A 22598-nucleotide genomic window follows, 5' to 3' on the forward strand; every position below is an offset into this window, starting at 1 on the left:
TACTTTTAACCACCTGAAAATGGTCCCAGGAAGAAAACTTGCAGAATGTCATAGCCAAGTTTCAAAACTCCCAGGTTAAGGAGAAAATATTGAAAGAAACAAGAAAAAGTAAATTTAAATACTACAGAAGTACAGTCAGGATCTCACAATCCTAGTAGCTTCTATTCCAAAAAACCATAGGTTCTTGGAACATTTTATTTTGAAAAGCAAAAGAGCTGGGTTTGTGTCCAAGAACAAGTTATCCAGCAAAGTTGAGTATAGTCCTTAATGGAAAAAAGGACATTTGATGAACTGACTTTCAGATATTTGTAACAAAAGACTAGAACTCATTGGAAAATTGAATATAAAAGATCTATTTAGGGGCAGTTAGGTGGCACAGTAGCTAAAGCACAGGCACTGGATTCAGGAGGACTTGAGTTCAAATCTGGCCTCAGACACTTAACACTTACTAGCTGTGTGATCCTGGGCAAGTCATTTAACCCTCATTGCCCCACCCCCCCCAAAAGACTTATTTAATTCATATATATATATATATATATATATGTATATATATATACACACACACACACACACATACACACACAATATGTATATACGTACATAAATCTATACAATTTGAAAATGTTATCAGTATTCTAAAAATTGTCATCATTATTAAGGTAGTTTGAAAGAAAGGTTGGGGCTGAATTATGTATGATGAAGTGATTCTAAAAACAAAATTGGGAAGGAAAAGGTAAAAGGGAGCAATTATTTTCTCAAAATGGAATGTGAAGGGAAGAACTAGTAGAGGAAGCAGGTTGGGGTGGATGACTGGTAATGTTGGAATCTTACTCTGATCTGGGCTGAAGAGGAAACAACATGTCATAGCCAAGGGTATAGGAAGCTTCTGAACATGTAACTGGGGGACAGGGTTGGGGAGCAAGAAGGTAAGTTGTTAGTATGTAGAGTTTCCAATAATGACTAAAGCTACAACTCAGTTGTATCCCTAGGCTGGAGCTGATTTCTCTTCCATTGGTAGAGAGATGTTAAGTCCCAAGGGCCTGTGGTTTACAACTCATTGGGCAGGCCTGCATTAAGAGCAAGAAAGAGCTAGGTCCTTTAATTAATTAATGAATTAATTTTTTTTACATTTTATTCCTTTTCTTCCTGATGCATTTCCCTCCCCCTCCCCTTTTCCTCAAGAAACTCACAATTGGAGGTTACAGCTATCAGAGCACTTTGAATGTTAATATCATAAGCATTCCCTCCTATCTATCAATCTGGGGGAATGACTTATCAAGAGATGTGTATTTAGTGTCTACCTAGCCACTTTTAGTGCTATTTTAATTGCCTTCCTGCAAGGCTTTGGACCTACTGAGCAAAAATCTCTCTCAGTCCCTTAAGGAGCTTAAAAGGCAAAAACTAGTATAGTTTGGTCAGTTCCATATGTATTCATTTAGGTGCCCAAGAATTAAGTAAATAACATTTAAATTAAATGTGTAAACTTAAAAGATTTGTCCATATGGGAAGATGGGGATACAGATATAAAGAGAACCATAGAGCTAGAGGCTGGCTCGTCCAACTCCTTTGTTTTACAGATGAGAAGGGACTCAAGACAGTAGAATGATTTATCTGGTCATACCAGGTGATGTGTCTAAATTGAATATTGGCAGATATCAGGAGGTTTTTTTTGCCTCTGTTAGTCAGGAAAAGCTTCATAATGTGGCTGAAGATGAGTCTTCAGGAGATGCTTGAATGAAGGAGGAGAGTGATTTTCCAGTTAAGCCAGACACAAGGGATACAAACTGATGAAAATCCTTTTGCCAGAGTAATGGAGAAGACTGGCCATGGGGCCCCTGAGTAGGTTTGCCAGAGAAGAAGAGAGGGACTTGATTTGGGAAATAGAAGGTAAGATAAGTAGTTAAGGTGTGGCACATGAATCCCAGAGCCCAGGTGGCCTGGGCAAGTTCTCTGGCTCCATACATAATTTATATTGAATTGTCTTCTTACTGAGCCTGGGTGAGTAGAATGTGGTCAGCTCCTTTTCCCCCCTCCAGTATAGCTTCCTAAGTGTGAGTCTGGCGCATACCCAAAGGAAACAGAAACAAGACTAAGCCACCCTGGGCACACACGTTGGAACGGTTATTCAGGGCATTGTCTTTTCATATCTGCATGAACAAACACCAACTCAGGGAGATTGTGTGTGAATAGATATACAATAAGAACAGTTGGAGGATTTATGTACCTGGTACATGATTCATCTTTTAAGATACCTCTAGCTCTCACTTATGTCAGCTTTGAGATTTATTTTCTGTCTGTAGTAAAACCTTGGATTTCTATATTTCATCCAAGGAAGTTAAGGTACTTAATAGTAGCACTAACTGACATTTACATAGTGACTGAAGATTTTTCAGAGTGCCTTATATCCATTAGCTCCCTTGATCTTCACAATGAGGGTGGGGTGAGGGGAGCGTGGAGAATGGGTAAACAGCATAACCATTATTATTCCCATTTGGAGGAGGAAGAAACTGAGTCTGAGAGAAATTATGTGACTTTCCCAAGATCACACAGTCAGTGTCTGAATTAGAATTTGGACACATGCCTTTCTGACACCCATGTCCGGTTCTCTAGCCATTTCAACGTGTGTTTTCTCCCCATGCCTTAAGGATGGGCTTGGGCTTCAGGATGCATAAAAGGGAATAGAGCATGCCCGCGTGACCCAGGGGGAGAGATAACATCTACAAGACATGCTGGGCTGAAAGGGGGACATATCCATAGACATGCCATCTATAGTCAGGGTATAGAAGGAGTCTCTGATTCAGGGACAGATTTCCAGTGAGTGCTGGTCCTGAGCAACCTATAAGTGAGGAAATTATTCCTCATTAGGGTTTGGTATGTTTCTATTTTCTTCTATCCCCAGTGCCTGGCACATAATAGACACTCAGAAAGTGTTTACTTCTTTATATATACATATGCATTTATGTATGTGTGTATATATGGGGGTATATGTATACACAATACAAGTGTGTGTATATACACATGTATATGCGTGTATATGTGTATGTATATGTGTATATGCATATATGTATATGTGAAGATATATATTAATATATTATATATATGTCTCTCAATGTGTCTCTGTCTCTCTGTGTCTATATCTCTCTTGCCTTTCTTCTTACCCTGTTCTAATTACTTCATTTTACAGCATTCTACCCTGTCCCCACCCCCCACTATTACACACAACCTTTATATTCGCTATAACCTGGTGACTACCTTCTGGGCCATTTTAAATCAGGTACATTAACTCTCTTGAAGGGAAAATGATGGGAAATAGATAGCCCTTCTAATCACCACCTGTACAATGAGGTGAAGTGGGTAATTACGTCCCGCTGGATCTTCATAGTAGAACCCATTCCATTAGCAGAATCCTGTCAGAAAAGTCACAATTTCCCCCCCCCCCCACCCCTTTTTTTTGGCGGGGGATCAGCTAGATAGAGCAGTAGATAGATTTCTGGGCCTAGAGTCAGGAAGACCTGAGTTCAGATCTGGCCTCAGATACATACTAGCTGTGTGACCCTGAGCAAGCCATTTAACCCTGTTTGTCTCAGTTTCTACACCTGTAAAATGAAGGAAATAGCAAGAAAGAAATGACAAACCACTTCAGTATCTTTGCCAAGAAAAACCCAAGTGGGATCACAACAAGTCAGACACAACTGAAATGAATGAACTACAACCCCCTGTTTTAGAGATTTGGAAATCCAGACATAGAAAGAATAACATACTCAAGATGTGAAATAGAAAAGCTGGGATTTTCTAATTCTCATTTGGCACCTATCTCCATCTTTTTACTCAGTTCATAGGAACATAAGATCATGGACTGAGAGTTAGAAGGTTGTCTAGTCTAGTCTATTTCCTACATTAAACAAATGAAGAAATTGATAGCTCAAATGATTTGCTCAAAGTTACACAGATAGCAAGTAGGTGGCAGAGCCAGGATTTTAGTTCAAGCCAATGATGCCAAGTTCAACACTCCAAATGGAACATTCTTAGTTCTAGGTGCCAAAAATTAACCCAAGTACTGGGTAGGCACCTGGATTGCCCTCAAATGTAAATGTACAAGATGGATTCTGGCCAAGATAATGTATGTCTAGGGGGCAGCTAGGTGATGCAGTGGATAAAGCACTGGCCCTGGATTCAGGAGAACCTGAGTTCAAATTCAGCCTCAGATACTTGACACTTACTAGCTGTGTGGCCCTGGGCAAGTCACTTAACCCTCATTGCCCTGCCCCCCCAAAAAACAAAACAAAACAAAAAAAAAGACAATGTATGTGTTCTGCTATTGATGTGATTTTTCTCTTCCACTCAGTACTAAAGAGAGAAGCAAGAATCCTATAATATCATGCTGAAGGATGGACATACTTTCTCCATTAGATGTATTTTAAAAATCATTTCTGGGGTAACCCTAGGGAACCATTGGGAGGTTAGGGAAAGCCCGACTGTCACACCCAGAGGATGAGGCTAAGTAATCATCAATACTCCTTTGAACATTCTATTTTCCCACACCCATTGATTTGGGATAGATAATTCAGCATCTCCATAATCTGTATTTGTGATTCTATAATTTCCTCTCAATTTCAAATGTCAGATGAAACCAGGAAACTTAAACCTTTTTTTTTTAAGTGAGGCAATTGGGATTAAGTGACTTGCCCAGGGTCACACAGCTAGTAAGTGTTAATTAAGTGTCTGAGGTCTGATTTTAACTCAGGGACTCCTGAATCCAGGGCCGATGCTCTATCCACTGCATCACCTAGCTGTCCCAACTTAAACCTCTTTTTAACCCTTGCTAGAAAAGGGATTCTGGGATTTGGAAAGAGGCTGGATTAAATGACCTTTAAAGTCACTTCCATCTTAGAAATTCTGTAATGTTTCCTATTTGGTTTTATAATCTGTAATACAAATACACATAAATACACGTGCCTCCCAACATGAGAGGCAGAATGACATTGTGGATAGACAATTGGCCTTGGAGTCAGAAAGACCCAGATTCAAGTCCCATCTCTTATATATACTGGCTATAATAATTAAGTAATACTGGAAAAGTCATTTAGCTTTTCAGTGAACCAGGCAATTCTCTAAAACAGGGGTTCCTAATTTTGTTTGTCATGGACCGTTTTGGCAGTCTGTGGAAACCTATGGACCACTTCCCAAAATAACATTTTACGTAGTATTACATATATATAGTATTGCAGTAGAAATACATTAAATGGAAATACAATTATTAAATAGTATTACAAACTACTGTGATATAGTATTATATGTACTTCTTTAAAAACATAATAACAAAACAATACATTTAAAATATAGGTAAGTTAAAAGACTTATCAAAAGGAAGGCTACTGTAAATATCTCGCAGTGCCAAATCTTGTCATACTATTAAGGGGCAATTATTCAAAACAATTTGGTACTGGTTCAAAAATAGATCAATCAGTGGAATAGACTTGGCACACCATGTATAAAAGCAAATGTATCGAATATTCTAGAATTTGATAAACACAGAAACTCCAGCTGCTGTGATAAGGACTCACTATTTGATTTTTAAAAATGCTGCTGGGAAAATTGGACAGCAGTGTGGAAGAAATTAGATCTAGGCCAACACCTACGTACACCTTATACAAAGATAAGCTCTAAATGAGTACATAACTTGATATAAAAGTCATATCATAAACAAATTAGGAAAATATGGAAAAATACTTATCAAATTGATGAATGGAAGAAAATTTCATGTCCAAATAAGAAATGGGAAAGATCATAAAAGCCAAAATGGATAATTTTGATTACATGAAATTTTAAAAGTTTCTATACAAATAAATCTAATAACGCTCAGATTGAAAGGGTAAATAACTAACTGGGAAACTTTGCAGCAGAATTTTCTGATAATATTCTTATTTCCACATTATATAAGGAATGGAGCCATTCCCCATTTGATAAATGGTCTAAGAATAAAAAGCCAAATTTATATAACATGAATATTATAAAAATGAACAATTTTACACTGATGAATAAAATGAGGAGAAGAATAATTTATATAATAACATCAATGCTGTAAAAATAAATGACTTTGAAGGCTGTAAGAACTATGATCAGTAACAAAAACTATTCACAGTTTCAGAAGATAGATAATAAAACAGGCTATCCATTACAGAGAGGCAATGGATTTAGGGTGCAGAATAAACAAGTACATGCACACATATTAATTGTGCCTTGCATCCTCAAATATGTGTATGTATATATTTGTGTATCTGTATAGTCACTGTTTTGCTTGATGATGTATGTTTATTATTAGAAATTAGTTTTTGTTTTTTATCATTGGTTGGGGCATGGAAGGGAAAGGAAATAGATTTCTGTTAATTTTTTAAAAAGAGGGGGGAAAGTGGGAAGGATGCTACCAATGTAGAATGTTGCCTGAACTTTCAGATAAGGTCATTATATTATTAGTTTTATTTTGTTATGATACTGCTTACAAAGTAGGAGAAATCTGTAAATATTTGCAATGTAAAAACAAAATACATCAACAGAACTTTTCTTTTAAGGAATGCTCAATTTTAGTTAGAGGTTAGCAAAATAAAGATGTCACATTTTCCCATCAAAGTTCAAATTCCTGAAATTTATCCATGGATCCCTGGGGTGGGATGGGGGTGGCCAGTTCTAAATGCTGAGAAGCTGCTAACCTGCATTGGTAGGGAAATTACTTCATTGTGAGTTCCCAATTCTGATGATATCATAGCTCTACTAAATTTTAAAATGTTAAAATAAAATAAAAAAACACCACCACCACCAATTTGTGTATATATACCTACAGTGCTATATTGATCAACTCACTTCAAGGCTTTATACAGAGGTAAATCTTGAGTGAGACACTGGCTATGTAACCATGAGCACATAATACTTACAAATAAATTTGTGTATATATTAGATAGATTTGTTCAGTTGTGTCTGACTCTTCATGACCCCATTTGGGGATTCCTTGGCAAAGATATTGGAGTGGTTTGTCATGTCCTCTACCTCATTTTACAGATGAAGAAGATGAGGTAAGTAGGGTTAAGTGATTTGCCTAAGGTCACACAAATACTAAGTGTCTGAGGCCAGATTTGAACTCATGAAAATGAGTCTTTTTGATTCCAAGTCCAGTGCCTACACCATCTAGCTGCCAGATAGATAAATAGATAGACATGCACATGTAAATATTTGCCACTCTTGTGATGGTGCTGAAAGGTTTTTAGGTTTGGAGTCAGAAGGTGCGGGTTCAAATCCCAGCCCTAGGTTCAACTTGTAAACCTCTGCCACTTAGTATCAGTGTGAATATGATCAAGTCACTGAAACTCTGGGCCTCAGTTTCCTCATCTGTAAAATGAAGGGATTGAACTAGATATGTCTAAGCACCCTTCTAGCTCCAAATTTGATCCTCAGTGATCCTATCTAATCACCTGCTTGCATAAGCAACTACTTGTTATAATATATCTTTCTAATGTTAGGCAACACTATGAAAACAAACAAATAAAAAGTCGAATCTAAAGGCTTCTCTTTATATTGGTCAGGGCATTTCCCCTACTGAAAGGAAGCAAGGCTTACAGTTTGTTGCGGATATCCTCACTGCTCTACATTTCTTGACTGCATAGTGAACTTCATAAGGAGCCAGTTTCACATCCTGTCACAGATGAGGACGTGACTCTTCTGAGAGCTCACTGGACTGGCTCCAGTAGCTTGTATTCCCAGCTGAAACTATTCTTCAGAATGTCACTGGCAATTCAGAAAACTGACAGGTGCCACTTACCGCAGATTTATTTATATCCTGGCTTGGCTATTTTGAAAGGTATTATTTTAAAAAGACATTGAGATTGAGATTAAATATTTTTTAAAGGATTCAGTCATTTCAACATTTACGTTCTTTCCATTTTAAACCATTATTCCAAAGATGGTTCACATACCTATACAGAATAAGAAAATGTATCTGGAGGAACAATATATTTAGTATCTCAAGGGAAATTATGGGGATGAAAAGTGGAAGGAGTAGGCTCAAAGGGAGAATAGCGATATAAAACTCAGATTTTGTTATAAAGAAGCCATCATGAAAACTGTTTGGAATTACTTTAAAAAATATAAAGTTAGACTAGTATAAGAGACTTGATAAAGATGAGGGAGATACAATTATGCTCAATATCCCCAGAGTTTTATAAACCTGAGATCATAAGTTACTTGGGGAACAACCATATTTGATAAGAATTGATGGGAGGGGGCAGCTAGGTGGTACAGTGGATAGAGTATTGGCCCTGGAGTCAGGAGGACCTGAGTTCATATCTGGCCTCAGACACTTGATACTTACTTACTACCTGTGTGACCCTGGGCAAGTCACTTAACCCTCATTACCTGGCCAAAAAGAAAAAAAGAATTGATGGAAAAACTAGAAAGCAGTTTGGCAGAAATTAGGTTTAGACCAACATCTTAAACCATATACCATAATAAATTCAAAATGGATACTTGACCTGAATATTGAAAGTCATGACATGAAAAAAAATTAGGAAAGGTCACATGTTCATGAAAATGTTTATAGCAGCATTTTTTCTTATACTATCCAAAAACTGAAAACAAAGTAGATGTTCATCATTTGGAGAATGACTAAAGGAGTGTAATAGAATATTACTGTGCTTTAAAAATTGAGGAATATAAAGAAACAAGGAAAAACTTAAAGGACTTGGTACACAATGAAAATGATAGATGTAATGACTATAATAATATAAATGAAAAAACAACAAAAATGAAATAATTTAACCTGAATGTCATGAAATTATAATAACCAAGTTTGACTCCAAATAATAGACATGGGAATAAAGATCCCTTCCTTTTTTGCAGAGATGAGAGTTAATGGGTATGGAATAGTGGCTACATTATTGGATTTTATTAATATATTGATTGGTTTAATGGAACTGTTTCCCTCTATTTTTTTTTATTCTTTGCTATAAAGGATGACTTTCTGAGAGGCAGAGTGGGAGAGAGACATTGGGACATGAAGATAATATAAAAATAAATAAATAAAATTGTTTTTAAAATCTCAGCTTGCCTATGTCCCTGGAATATGAACACATTGTGAAATAACAACATTCATCATGTATTAATTGGAATAAAAACCAACAACAACATATTTATACCATGAAACTCTAAATATTGATTGATTAGAGAACTGGGTGCTTTCATCTCCTCATTCATTCAACACTTATTAGGCATTTACAAGATACTCTAAGTATACTGTTTTTCAATACCAGTCCTACTGACAGTAGGTAGAGCCAGTGTTGGCTACCCACTGTCTTTTTCTTTGCCCTTTGCCTTTGTCTATGCTACCTGGCTCCTATAGTCTGTACAATAGGATTCATGAAATTTCCCCATATTGACTCCTGGCAACTGAGGGATCTCTCTGTCATGTTGCCTTTTGGATCTCCTTACCCTTGCTCCAATAACCTAAACCTTTTCTTAATCCTCTTCTTATCAAAATATGGCTGCTGAGAATCTCATTCCATGGGTACTCTCTGCTGAGCAGCTCATTAGTATAAAGATTAATGTATAAATTTCTTTTGGGCTAATTTTTCACCCTAATAGACAACATGTTTACATGAGTCCTCAGTACTCTGGTATGGTCTTCTCAGACACTGCAACAGGCTGAAGCAAATATTTTGAAGTAAAAGGGTCATTTTTTGGTGTGGGGCAATGAGGGTTAAGTGACTTGCCCAGGGTCACACAGTTAGTAAGTGTCAAGTGTCTGAGGCCGGATTTGAACTTAGGTCCTCCTGAATCCAGGGCCGCTGCTTTATCCACCATTTTTTTCTTAGTGTATCAATTAAAACTTATTTAAAGTACCCCAGTTGTTTAAAAAAAAAACCTCATCTAAGAGTCTATTTTTCCCACACTGTTCCTACAATGACTTGAATGATAGATGGTTAGAATTATAATTAGTTCAGATTCCTCATTTTACAGATAAAGAAACTATGACCCAGGGAATTAAATGGACTCACCCAAGGTTATCCAGATAGTTAATAGCAAACTGGCACTTGAGTCTAGGACCCATTATTCTTCTTCTTGTCCTCTTTCTACTGCACATGCTCCCAAGAAAGAAAGAAAAAAACTTAAATGGAACCTTTTTTGAATTGTTTAGTCTCATCTGCCTTTTTATATTAGTCACACTGCTATTAATTTTTAAATCGTTAACAGTTATCTGCATATGTCTTCTATCCATGATCATGTTTAAAGATATGTCTTTCTATCAATTGTTGTACTACCTGCTTCCAAAAAGGATTTGAGGCAATTTATAAAGTTAAAAATCACATAGAACAGCACAATTGGGTGAGAGACATACACAGAACAACAAAAAATAATTAAAAAGAAAAGAGAACTAAATGTTATCATGCACCTGAAATGAGTTAATTATTATAGTTAAAGAATGAATCTAATCCCGAGACAAAGAAAAAGAGGAAACACATTGGGTTATAAAGTTGTTCTTGTCTGATAAAAAGGAAGTACATGTTTATCTTCAGATGCAGACTTTTCCTAGTATTTAATTCTAAGAGGAATTAATCATGTGGGTACTGCTATAAGGGTCATTGGGTAGCATAATGGACAGTTTCTTCAACTCTACTTTTGCAAAAGACACAGGAGCATTATTCACACAGACATTTCTTGTATTGAGTCTTTATTTCAGGTGTAGGTTTAACATTGTACCATAACTCAGAGAAGGCATTTCTGCAGGGAGCTGCTTATGATATGGTCCAGGTATACTGCTTTTTGATGACCTCATTTACTTTCAGAACACAGATGAAAAAAGCTGGAGAGGTGGCTTGTGAACATATCCATGGGTCAGTCTCTCAAATAGAGGAGATCTTGATGTGACCTCGGGTTGTCACTCTAGACATCCATTTCCTCATCTGTAAAACAAGACTTTAAGGTGACAAAGGAGTATAGATCTCCAGCCAACAAGAATCTCAGACGTGATCTAGTATAACCCTCTCACTTTACAGACGAGAAAAATGGATGCCAAGGACTTTAAATGACTTGGCCAAGGTCATATAGATAATCCCAAGGGTCAAGATTTGAATCCAGATCTTCTGACTCTAAGAGAATCCCCTTTCTTGTTAAAAACAAAAGATAAAATGTATTATTCAAAATTCACAAACCTATATAAGTAGAAAAGACACATAAAAAGGAAACTTTCAAATGTGCTTGGTAAGTTTATAACATTTATATGTCTAAAGTTATTAATTTTATAATCTGCATTGACTTTCGGGACATGCTACATATAGTTCAATTTGGATAGTGTTGCTTTTTCTGTTAATACGTTAATGTAGGGCTCTAGAAATCTCCATAGATGTGTAGGAGAGACAGTGAGTCATAGTTGATAGAGGGATGGTCTTGGATTCCAGAAAACCTGAGTTCAAGTCTTGCCTTTAATTTATAATGACTGTGTGGCCATGAAAAAAATCACATAACCTTTTAATACCCTAGGCAATTCTCTAAGACAATAAATTATAGATAGATTGTTGAACTGTATCTGGAATTTTGAGTGAGTTTCCCATACCAGTGAAATCACAGGTACGAGCAAAACAAAACATCCATGAATAAGTAAATATCCTACTTATAGCCTTCACTGTGGTGTGGAGATGATTCTAGAATCCTTAGTGCTAAGTGAGAAGTATGTCAGCTCTCTCAGCTCTTTCTATTCTGAAAAAATAATAGTGTTATCCTAATAAGAGCTTTTGTGCTTTTTAAAGACTATAGCACTTCATGAGGCATTCTTTGGCCCCAGAAACCTATGAAATAAGCAAAAATGGAGGTTCCTAAGTGGAACCACTGATAATAGATATTATAACCCAATTTAGCAATTTCTTGACTTTTTCTTCTGGTACTTAATTTTTTTTTTTAGTGAGGCAATTGGGGTTAAGTGACTTGCCCAGGGTCACACAGCTAGTAAGTGTTAAGTGTCTGAGGCCAGATTTGAACCCAGGTACTCCTGACTCCAGGGCCGGTGCTCTATCCACTGCACCATCTAGCTGCCCCCCCCCGGTAGTTAATTTTAAAAAAAATAAGAAAAGAAAGAGGAGTGGTATCCCCTTTCAATTGGTAATTGAAGTAGGGCTTAGTATAAACTATCAGTAATAGTATAGAATTTTGCTTTGAGCAGGGAGATGAGAACATTTTTTTTTATAAGTGACTGGTTGACTGATTGCCCTGTGATTGTCTAATTTCCTTCCAGCGACAGTGACAGAAATGATATTTGAACACTTTTCTTAGACTCCCAAGATACAAAACGAAGAAAGCAGAAAAGTAATCAGTCCATTTAAAGATGTATGAGTAGGTCGACATGGTTGCTTATGCCAGAGTATTTGTGAGAATAAATCAGTGGGAGTCCTCACCCCACTGGCAGATTATTTTTCACAATTCCTGCTCCATTTCTCTTCTTGTATATTATTTTCATGTTTTAAAAATAAGCTCTAAATGTCTTGCCACTTGTCATCAGGTGACTGGATTGATAGCGTTTAAGAGTAAGCCTGGAGACCCCAATTCCGTATTTCAGCAGCCGAGAGAGAAGGGGATTTCTGTTGTTGGCAATTTGGACTGATGCTACACTGAACATCTTTAAACGAGGTCAAGGAATCTAGCGGGGACTTTAGAACAGTGATCAGCCAGTGATGACAAAGCAGCTGTAGTGATACTGGACATCTGAAGATCTTGTTTCCTCCTTGACAGGCTAATAATGTATGGCTTCGTGAAGGCGATGGTACACGTGGGCCAGCTAAGAAATGGAGACTTTCACTTCACTGACTGTTTATTTTTTGGTTCATTGATGTCTGCCACAGACCCAGGTAACTATCCAGATTACACTGTCTTTTAAGCACTAAGTATTTACTTTGATGGTATTTCCTAACTGATGACTTAATATTGCCATGATAATTCTCCAAGTCTATCATTTCCCAGAGGACACATATGAGGGTGTAAAAACAGATGCATATTAAAACAATGCTCAATTTTTGGAGCTGTCATTTTCATTCATTGGAAGAAAGGGAATCATTTTCTTTGCCACTAGTATGTGTGTTGTATGTTATTTCTTAAAGTTTTTCATTTTTTTTAATCTCTCAAATTTTCTTTTAAATTAAAAATTAAAAAAAAGAAATGTGGGCTAGATGATTTACTTTATTTGTATAGTTCAATGGTGGGAAATTGTTTAAATGATTAGATCCAAAAAAATGTCATTAAACAAATTTCCTTGAAGAAATATATGTTAGGGACTCTCCAGCACCTATTTTTGAATCTATATTTTCAACATTTTAATCAGTTATTTGTATGAAAAAAGTCTCTCTTTTGTACTATATTTGTATCTTTAACTTACTTGGGGGAAAATCTTTGGAAGTTAATGAGAAAATGGTATTTTCCCCTACTATTGATGGGTTTCACCCCTTTCAGGGAAGTTTCTAGAGGGATGGATTTCTGTTTTAACTAATACATGTTAAGCCAGATTCTCCCAGTGTATAATAAGCTATTTCATAGAGACAGAATGGATATTTTGGGAGCCGCATTAACTTTCAGGCAACTGGCAAATTATTGAGCAAAATCCCATCTCAGTACATTGAAGAGTACTTTAATGGACTGAAAGAGTGAGTGGTACTTCTAAAAGGGCTAGTCTTACATTAAGGCCATACTATAGGGACTAAAATTAATTATACAGAGTGTCCCAAAAGTCTCAGTGTGGTTTTAGGCTATTAAAGATTAAAACTTCACTAAGACTTTTGGGCTACCCTATATCTGTATCTCCCCAGCACCCAATTTAGTGCTTTGTATAATAGTTATAATGAATAAATGAATGATTTAAATGGTCTCATTACACTGTGAAATTTGGTTTCCTTTTCTTTTTAGTAATTTGCTTTTTAGTCATAGCTACTGATTTGAAGTCTAGGGGAAAGAGTTCAGTTGTGTTTGAATGTCTGATTTCTTAGAAAACATAAATAACTTGGCAGCTTCTTTTCATTCCTTCATTCCTTCAACACTTATTAAGTACTTCCTACATGCAGAACACTTTTCATTCATTCATTCATTCATTCATTCATTCATTCATTCATTCATTCATTCATTTATTCAACAAACACCCATTAAGTACCTACTTTATGCAGAATACTTTTCATCCATTCATTCATTCAACACTTATTAAGTACCTACTTTATGCAGAACACTTTTCTAGGCAATGAGGGAAGAAAAAAAAATAGGTTAGACAAAAGTCATTGTAAAGCATGCAGTGAAAATGACCCAGTATTATTAACTTAGTAATGTATTCTCCTTATCCAGAATAACACTATCCAGCCATCCATGTTGGAATCATTCTAGTTACTTAGTCATATGGTTATAGACATACGGTAACTAACCAGGAGGCCTGGTCACTATTCTTACTTTGCAACGAGCTGCATGGTCTTGGGCCAGTCCCTTAACATCTATAAGTCTCAGTTTCTCCACCTGCAGAATGAAGGTTGTTACTGGGGGATCCAGTAAGAGGGGATCATGGATTTAGAGCTATAGAGGACTTTATTTTTTATTTTTTTTTATAAAGGACATTAGAGATTATCTTGTCTAACCCATAATTTTACATTTAAGAAAACCGAGGTTCAGAGAGTTTAAGGGACTTGCCCTATGGCAAAGTCAGAACTCAGACTCGGGTTGTCTGTTTTCAAAGAGCAAAGCATACTTTGCACTGCATAATGATGCCTTAATGGGGCAGCTAGGTGGCACAGTGGATAGGGCACCGGCCCTGGAGTCAGGAGTACCTGAGTTCAAATCTGGCCTCAGACACTTAACAATTACTAGCTGTGTGACCCTGGGCAAGTCACTTAACCCCAATTGCCTCACTAAATAAATAAATAAATAAATAAATAAATAAATAAATAAATAAATAAATAAATAAATAAATAAACAAACAAACAAACAAACAAACAAACAAATAAATAAATAAATAAATAATGATGCCTTAATGGGATTATGGAAGCCCAAAGCAAGCAGGTCAAGCTGCTTAGTGAGAATTGAAGTAATCTAAGAGCTTTTTTTAAACAAGAACATTTTAAAAAGAGAGAGTAATTTCCAACACCAGCACACTACCACCCTACCTCCTCCTTATGGCTTCTAATTCTTGGATTAGTATTAAAAGACGAACTGACTCAGTGAGAAAAAATGGAAGCAGCTGTATCCATGTGGGTTACATGGTGCTTTCCTTTGATTAAACATTTCTTTATATTCCAGGAGACAGCAGATAGATGACACTCGTACAAAGGTAGGAAAAGCAGTGAATAAAGCACAGGGCCTGGATTCAGGAAGATATGATTCAAATTCAGCCTCAAATACTTCCTAGCTGTGTGACCTCTGCCTCAGTTTCCTCATCTGTAAAATTGGTTTCATAATAGCGCTTACCTTTCAGGGTTATTGTGAGGATCAAACGAGGTAATATTGTAAAGGTCTTAGCATAGTGCCTGATACATAGCAAATGCCATGCAAATGTTAGCTTTCATTTATTTATCTACTCATTCATCCATTTCTTTATTTATCCATCCATCCATTTATTTATTTATTATCATCATTATTATTATTAGCGGTGGTAGTAGTAGTAGTCATAGTAGTAGTAGTAGTAGTAGTAGTAGTTGTAGTGTATCTGCCTCTCCTACATGGAGGTTTTTGCATCTTAGTTGTGCTTGCAACTCACTTCAAAGCAGATGTCAATTTACTTGAAGGCTGAGTCTATTAGGACATAGTCATTCAAATTTGGCCCAGAAGACATAGCTAATAAATCATGTTGTAACTCCACTGGATTCTTCTATGATAAGGTGTTTGTGAGAGCCTAGATGTGACAATTGAGAGAATTGGATTAAATGATCTCCAAGTTCAGTCCAATTCTAAAATTCTGAAATTCAATAATTCTAACCTTGACCCAATGAGTAGGAAAGTAACAGCCTCTGGTGCCACAGGATTATCCATTTTTTTTCCTTTTCCTGGAAGTTTAGTCATAATATTGCGATGTGTTTAATTCACTCTCTGTTCAATTATTAAAATTTAAAATCTTCAATCCCCCTAAATCCCCTAGTTAATCTCATTCCATAATTATTCATTTACCTCCTCAATTATTTTGTGACTCAGTAATTGATAAAAAAGAACCATGTGCTATGGATGTCTTTCATTTTTCTCATCCTTCTCTAAGCTAATTCTCTCCCACTTAGCTAAGCTAGGTGTTATTGTCAATTAATATTTATCATTTAGAAAACCACATTTAGATCTGAATCTAACTCCTTCTATGTGATTCAGAGTTCTTCTCAGCCAATTTTTGGTGTGGTAGGTTGAGGGCTTGAATGATTAACTCTCATTTGATATACTTTGCTCATCATGAGAAGTTCATCAATTGTACATCAGAAAAATATAATGAAAGAAGGGTGTCTCCAAGGTGAATGAGTGAGCAGGGAATTGACGTGTTTTATAACATATCCTATCACTCTTGTTTTGAAGCCTGTATTTCTTCCCTTTTCCTTGGCTAATAATAGTTCTATCTTTCATCCAAATTTGATTTTGTCTGAAAGGAAGACTCACAGGCAAAGTTGTGGGGTGATGAGGCTTGGTGGCAAATGCCTTAAATTTTTGCTGCTGGGGGTGATGAAGCTGGCATATCTCTTAAGCTCTGGAGTTCTGAGATGCAGTAAGCTAAAGCTGATTAGGTATCTTTACCAAGTCTGGAACAAATATGGCAGGCCTCTGGGGATTAGGGCATGGGACCAGACTGCCTAAGAAAGGTCAAACTGGGTCAGGAAAAGAACAGATTAAAGCTTCTGTGCCTATAGATGGTGGGTTAAACTCATGAGTTACTACTGTACTTCCAGGCTAGGCAAAATAGGGAGTTTTTGTTGCTCATTTGTTTTTCAGTTGTATCCAATGCTTTGTGACCCCCTTTGGGGATTTCTTGACAAAGATACTAGGGTGGCTTGCCATTTCCTTTTCCACCTCATTTTATAGATGAGGAAACTGAGTTAAGTGACTTACCCAGGGTCACACAGTTAGTAAGTGTCTGAGGCCAGATTTGAAATCAAGAAGATAAGTCTTCCTGACTCCATGCTCAGTACTTTATCACTACATCACCAAGCTGCCCATAAGATAGAGAGACAGGATCAAACAATGACAAAACATGGGCATCATCTCTTTTACATATAAATATAATTATAGAGGGAAAGAAAATTGATGTACTAGATCAGTGAGTGATATTTTATCTTTTATCTGTACCTATCACTTGTAGTTATATCTATAACCAGATGTCTTTTGAGATTAGAAATGGGGGTTGAGAGATCAGTAGGAGCATATTGTGGGAAGAAGGGGAAAGGGAAATAATGAAAATGGAAGTACTTTGTGTAGCTCTCTCATTTATACTGGTAAGCGTGTTCGTGTAGTAGAAAGAGTCCTAGATTTGCTGTCCAAATACAAGAGTTTGACCCTCAGCTCTGACACTTGCTGTTGACGTTGGGTAAGTCATTTGAATTCAATGAACCATAGCTCTTCAATCGGTACAATGAAGAAAAAATCTGCCTCACAGGGCTGTTGTGAGGAACTTTCTGATTTTGAAACTACTGCACAAGTGTGAACTGTGCTATAATTTGTGTTACATGTATTTGTCTTATTTCCTTTATTAGATTATAAACTATGTGACTTTCATTTTACAAGTACCTGGCATAGTAGATTGCCCATGATGGACATAATAAATATTTATTGAAGTGAACTGAAATACATATTCTGATCAATATCCCAGTATGGCCAATGCTAGAAACCCTGCCCTCTCCCAATCCCCCCAGAAGCTACTTGCCACCATGTTACCCTGTTGGCTTGCCTCTCACTGGCTCTGATTCCATTTGGGAAGACATAGATGTCTAAAATGATTATTCGTAAGATCTCTGAATCTCTTTTTTGTGTAAAAATGTGTTAGGAAGGCTTACCCATCCATATGTATGAACAAAATTAGAGGCTGAATGTTTTGGAAGGACATAGAATTGCTCTCTTCTGTATATAATATGAGAAACTGGTGGGTGTCCCAGAATATCTCCATATGTGATGGTGGCACAAAGCCTTAAGTTGAGTATGGTCAGGGTGTAAATGAGTCTCTTAGGGCACAGAAATGTTCTGCCCATCTGTTTGCTATTCTTTGTACATTCCTATTCCATTATGGGGAAAAGATGTGCTCACCGGAGGCCAAAATCATATTTTCCTCTTGTCTGGTATACCTGCAGCCTATTTCAACCATTGCTTGACTAGCAGGAGCTCTACCATTCTTCCAGATGTTATTTTGCTTCCAAAGGACAAACCACAGAGTTAATTATAGGAGTCTCTTGTGTGTGTTGGAAAGTGACTCCTCCATAGCTCGTCTGTATGCAAAGTCAGAATTTAATAAGTGTGGTCCAGGGGAAAGAACATTGGCTCTGAAGACAAAAGACATATTCAAAATCCACCTCTGAAACTGTGTGACCTTGGATAAGTCATCAAACCTTCTTGGGCCTTGGTTTCCTTATATGTAAAATGAGGAGGTTGGGCTGAATCAGGTGTTTTTAACCTACTTTTGTTCCTTGAGCTCCTCTGGCAGTATAGTGAAGCTTATGGACTCTTTCTAAGAATATTGTTCGTTTTTTTTTAATTTAAAGAAGTTTTGAATTCCAAATTCTATCCATCCCTTCCTTCCTCTCCTCCCCCTCCCTGAGATGGTAAACAATTAGATATAGGTTATACATGTGCAATTGTGTAAAATATTTCCATACTATTCATTTTGTACAAGACTCAAATAAAAGAAAAAAAAGAAAGAAAGAAATAGAAAAATAGCATGTCTGTATTCAAACATTATCAGTTCTTTCCCTGGAGGTAGATAGTATGCTTCATAATTAGTCCCTTGAGATTGTATTGAATCATTGCTTTGCTGAGAATAGCCAAGTCTTTTACAATTCTTCATCGAAGAATATTGTTGTTACTGTGTACAATGTTCTACTGGTTCTGTTCATTTCACTATGCATCATTTCATATAAAAATGTAACTCTTTCCAGTTTTTTCTGAAATCATTCTGCTTATCATTTCTTATAGCACAATAATATTTCATTAGAATCATATAACATAGCATGTTTCACCATTCCCCAATTGATGGACATCCCTCTGATTTCCAGTTTTTAGCAACCGCCAAAAAAAATAGCTGCTATAAATATTTTTTTACAAATAGGTCCTCTTACCTTTTTTTATGTCTTTGGGATATAGACGTAGCAGTGGTATTGCTGGATCAAAGGGCATGCACAGTTTTATAAGCATTTGGGCATAGTTCCAAATTTCTCTCCTGAATGGTTGGATCAATTTACAACTCTACCAACAGTGCATTAGTGGTCAGTTTTCTCACATCCCCTCCAACTTCCAACATTTTCCTTTTTTGTCATATCAACCAATCTGATAGGTGCGCGGTGGTACCTCAGAGTTGTTTTAATTTGCATTTCTCTAATCAATAGTGATTTAAAGCATTTATTCATATCACTATAGATAGTTTTGATTTCTTTCTCTGAAAACAACCCCTTCATATCCTTTGACCATTCATCAATTGGGTAATGACTTATATTTTTATAAATTTGACTCCATTCTCCATATATTTGAGTGATGGGCCTTTATCAGAGATACTTGTTGCAAAAAAAAATTCTCCAGTTTTTTGCTTTCTTTATAATTTTTGTTCCATTGGTTTTGTTTGTGCAAAAACTTTTTAATTTTTATTTAATCACAGTTATCTATCTTACATTTTGTAACATTCACTATATCTTCTTGGGTCCTAAATTCCTCCCTTATCCATTAAACTGGCATAAACTATCCTATGCTCTCTTAATTTGCTTATGACGTCACCCTTTATGTATAAATAATGTACCCATTTTTAACTTATCTTGGGATATGGTGTAAGATGATGGTCCATATTACTTTCTTCCATACTGTTTTCCATTTTCACAGCAGTTTTTGTCAAATAATGAGTTTTTGTACCAAAAGGTTGGATCTTAGGGTTTATCATATGCTAGGTTACTATAGTCATTTACTATAAGGTAATTTATACCTAATCTATTCCACTGATCCACTGACTCTATTATAATAGTTTGATATCTGGTATGGCTAGACCACCTTCTTTTGTATTTTTTTTATTGATTCCCTTGATATCCTCAAGTTTTTGTTCTGCCAGATGAATTTTGTCATTTTTTCTAGCTCTATGAAATAATTTTTGATAGTTTGATTGGTATGGCACTGAATAAATAGATTAATTTATGTTAAGTTGTCATTTTTATTATATTAGCTTAACCTACCCATGAACAATTAATATTTTTCCAGTTGTTTGGATCTGACTTTATTTGTGTGAAAAGTGTTTTATAGTTCTGTTTAGATAATTCCTATGTTTGTCTTGGCAGGTAGACTCTCAAGTATTTTATATTGTCTACAGGCATTTTAAATGGAATTCTCTTTCTCTCTTGCTGCTGGACTTTGTTGGTAACAGAGAGAAATGCTGATGATTTTTGTGGTTTTATTTTGTGTTCTACAACTTTGCTAAAGTTGTTAATAAACATATTGTTTTAAAAGCATAAAAGAAGACATATGAGATTACAAAGGAAACCAAAGATTAGTGAAAATAAAGATGCAATATTTTTTTCCCAACATTTTCACAAACAACTTGAAACCTATCCATGGACTTATGTTAAGAACCCCTGGCCCTGATCATTTCTGGGTTTCCTCTCAACCATAGATCTTTGATCCCATAATTCCATAAGTATTTCACTGTTTTTAAGATTAATTACTGTTGTTATTGTTCATTTGTTCAGCCATGTCCAACTCTTCAAGACCCCATTTGAGGTTTTCTTGGCAAAGATACTAGAGCAGTTTGCCATTTCCTTTTCCAGTTCATTTTTACAGATGAAGAACTGAGGCAAACAGGGATTCGACTTGCCTGGAATCACACAACTAGAAAGTGTCTGAGCTTACATTCATTTGAATTCAGATCTTCCTGGCTCTAGGCATAACATGTGATCCACTGAGCTTCCCCTGTACTTAATTAAGCACCTAGAAAATGTCCAAGACCCCATGTAATGTCTTTGATTTTAACAGTAATACATTTAGTCAACCACACATAGACCATTTTCTCCTCTTCTAGATATGTAATTTCATCTGTGTGAGGAGTTTCTCCCCCCAACACAAATCATAACTCCTCCTTACTAAGAAATCACTAAGTCTGAAAAGTAGGAGTTGCTAAAGATTAAGAAAAGGAAAAGATCACCTGCTGATCAACCACCTGGTTAATGAACCTCTCTGAGTAGAGCTATGCTTGTCCTTAGGTGACATAAACATTTGCAGTCCATCACTGGGCTTATCCTCAAACCTTTCCCACCTTGGTAGTCAGGCCCAGCCTGCCTAATCTTGTGTCCAATGTACTGAGCCTCTGATGATCCAGGGTCACCCTCATGCCATGATGAGGCAGCTCCACTTTAGTGGAGAGGAGTATATTCTCAATTTATGAGTTTCCTGTTTCCTGCTTAGATCCAAAATGCCTTCATTTTATATGATGCAGCTGTGGGATAGTCAACTACAGCTGCACAATTCTGACTTCCAGAAGTATTAGCTCAATGTTCAAATCACTCTTACTTCAAAGACTTGGCTAGCTTCCCTCCAAGGGAATTAACCCAGTGAGTGCTGACTCAAGCATTCTTAGCAATGGGAGGATATGTAACCAGGCAGGATCGTCATGGGACCATTTGGGTCCATGAATCTGTACTGGAGTAACAGATTTTAAAACTGCAGCTTATGGCTTTAACACCAAAGGAAGTTGAGTTTATATCACAGACCTGCCACTTACTGGTTGTGTTACCTTGAATAAGTCACATGATATCTTCAGACCTTTTCCCTCATATGTAAAACTAGGGTGTTAGGTTATATGATTTCTGAAGCTCTTTTTGTGTCAAAAACCATGATTCCTGATTTCAGAGAAAAGAAGCTATTCCTATGTCCATGAAATAGCATATGTGAATGTGGTGGCTGAATAAAATCAGTCCATTTCTTTTTGATATGATGGATTGAATCTGTGTGAGATTTTCTTTCTGAGGTTGCCATTACAATCATTATTTTCTGTCACCAAAACTCAAATGCCATATAAACTCATAGCTTTGGTTCATAAGCAAAGGGAATTTGAAAACTAAGTGGATACCTGGATCATTCAATGAGATTATATTTTCCATCAAGGGTTGCCATAGCCACCCTTTTGGGGCTCAAAACAATGTCACTGCTCTCTCACCCTGTTGCATATTATCTCACATCTAAGATTACTTGTGTCAGTGCCCACTGGAGTGATTCCTTTGGTCAATGCAACAAAAAGATAGCTTTTTTGTAAGATAATTTATTAGTTAATATTGATTTTAGTTTAAATGAATAAAATGTTTATTAAGTGCTTACTATGTGCAAAGTACCCTGCTAAGCACTGGGCATATAAATAGAAAAGTAAAACAGCCCCTTCTCTCAAAGAGCCTTGATTCCAA

General features: G+C 36.4%; 1 protein-coding gene across 1 annotated transcript in view; it reads left to right on the forward strand.

Moving 5' to 3' along the window:
* SLC9A9 (solute carrier family 9 member A9) overlaps window positions 1-22598 on the forward strand; it is a 733387-nt gene that overhangs the window by 175719 nt on the left and 535070 nt on the right. Inside the window, 1 exon segment of the mRNA XM_043990722.1 lies at window positions 12766-12881. Coding sequence (XP_043846657.1) covers window positions 12766-12881 — 116 coding nt within the window.

Source organism: Dromiciops gliroides, chromosome 3 (genome assembly GCF_019393635.1).
Source record: "Dromiciops gliroides isolate mDroGli1 chromosome 3, mDroGli1.pri, whole genome shotgun sequence".
NCBI classification, from domain to species: Eukaryota; Metazoa; Chordata; class Mammalia; order Microbiotheria; family Microbiotheriidae; genus Dromiciops; species Dromiciops gliroides.